Source organism: Bison bison, unplaced genomic scaffold, assembly GCF_000754665.1.
Source record: "Bison bison bison isolate TAMUID 2011002044 unplaced genomic scaffold, Bison_UMD1.0 scf7180017864471, whole genome shotgun sequence".
NCBI classification, from domain to species: Eukaryota; Metazoa; Chordata; class Mammalia; order Artiodactyla; family Bovidae; genus Bison; species Bison bison.
Window position 1 is genome coordinate 41,825,443 of NW_011495032.1, and position 531 is coordinate 41,825,973.

The 531-nt window shown below is 68.2% G+C and overlaps 1 protein-coding gene across 1 annotated transcript in view; it reads left to right on the forward strand.

Moving 5' to 3' along the window:
* SLC4A3 (solute carrier family 4 (anion exchanger), member 3) overlaps nt 1-531 on the forward strand; it is a 14,283-nt gene that overhangs the window by 4,290 nt on the left and 9,462 nt on the right. The window contains 2 exon segments of the mRNA XM_010861262.1: nt 2-123; nt 281-461. Of these exon segments, the coding sequence (XP_010859564.1) occupies nt 2-123; nt 281-461 (303 nt within the window).

Sequence of the window (531 nt, forward strand, 5' to 3'; positions counted from 1 at the left end):
ATGCGGCGGCACCTGGTCAAGAAGCCGTCTCGGACGCAGAGTGGGAGGGGCAGTGCCAGCGGCCTGGCCCCCGTCTTGCGCAGAAAGAAGAAGCAGCAGCAGCTGGACCGGCGGCCCCATGAGGTACCTGACCCTGCAGGGATGGGCCTTTCGGTTCCTCTCGCCTCTCTTCCCACCTTCTCCCTCCCTCCCTGCCTGCCTGGCCCATCACCCACATCCCCAGGACGGCCAGGCACACCTGGCGGCCCCCCAGGCCCTCACCCTGGGCACCCCACCCCAGGTGTTTGTGGAGCTGAACGAGCTGATGCTGGATCGCAGCCAGGAGCCCCACTGGCGGGAGACGGCCCGCTGGATCAAGTTTGAGGAGGATGTGGAGGAAGAGACGGAGCGCTGGGGGAAGCCCCACGTGGCCTCGCTCTCCTTCCGAAGCCTGCTGGAACTCAGGAGGACCATAGCCCATGGTAGGGGCGCTGCAGAGCTCGGCCGGCGCCAGGCTGCCCAGCTCCTGGGACGATGCCCTGGGGCCAGGCG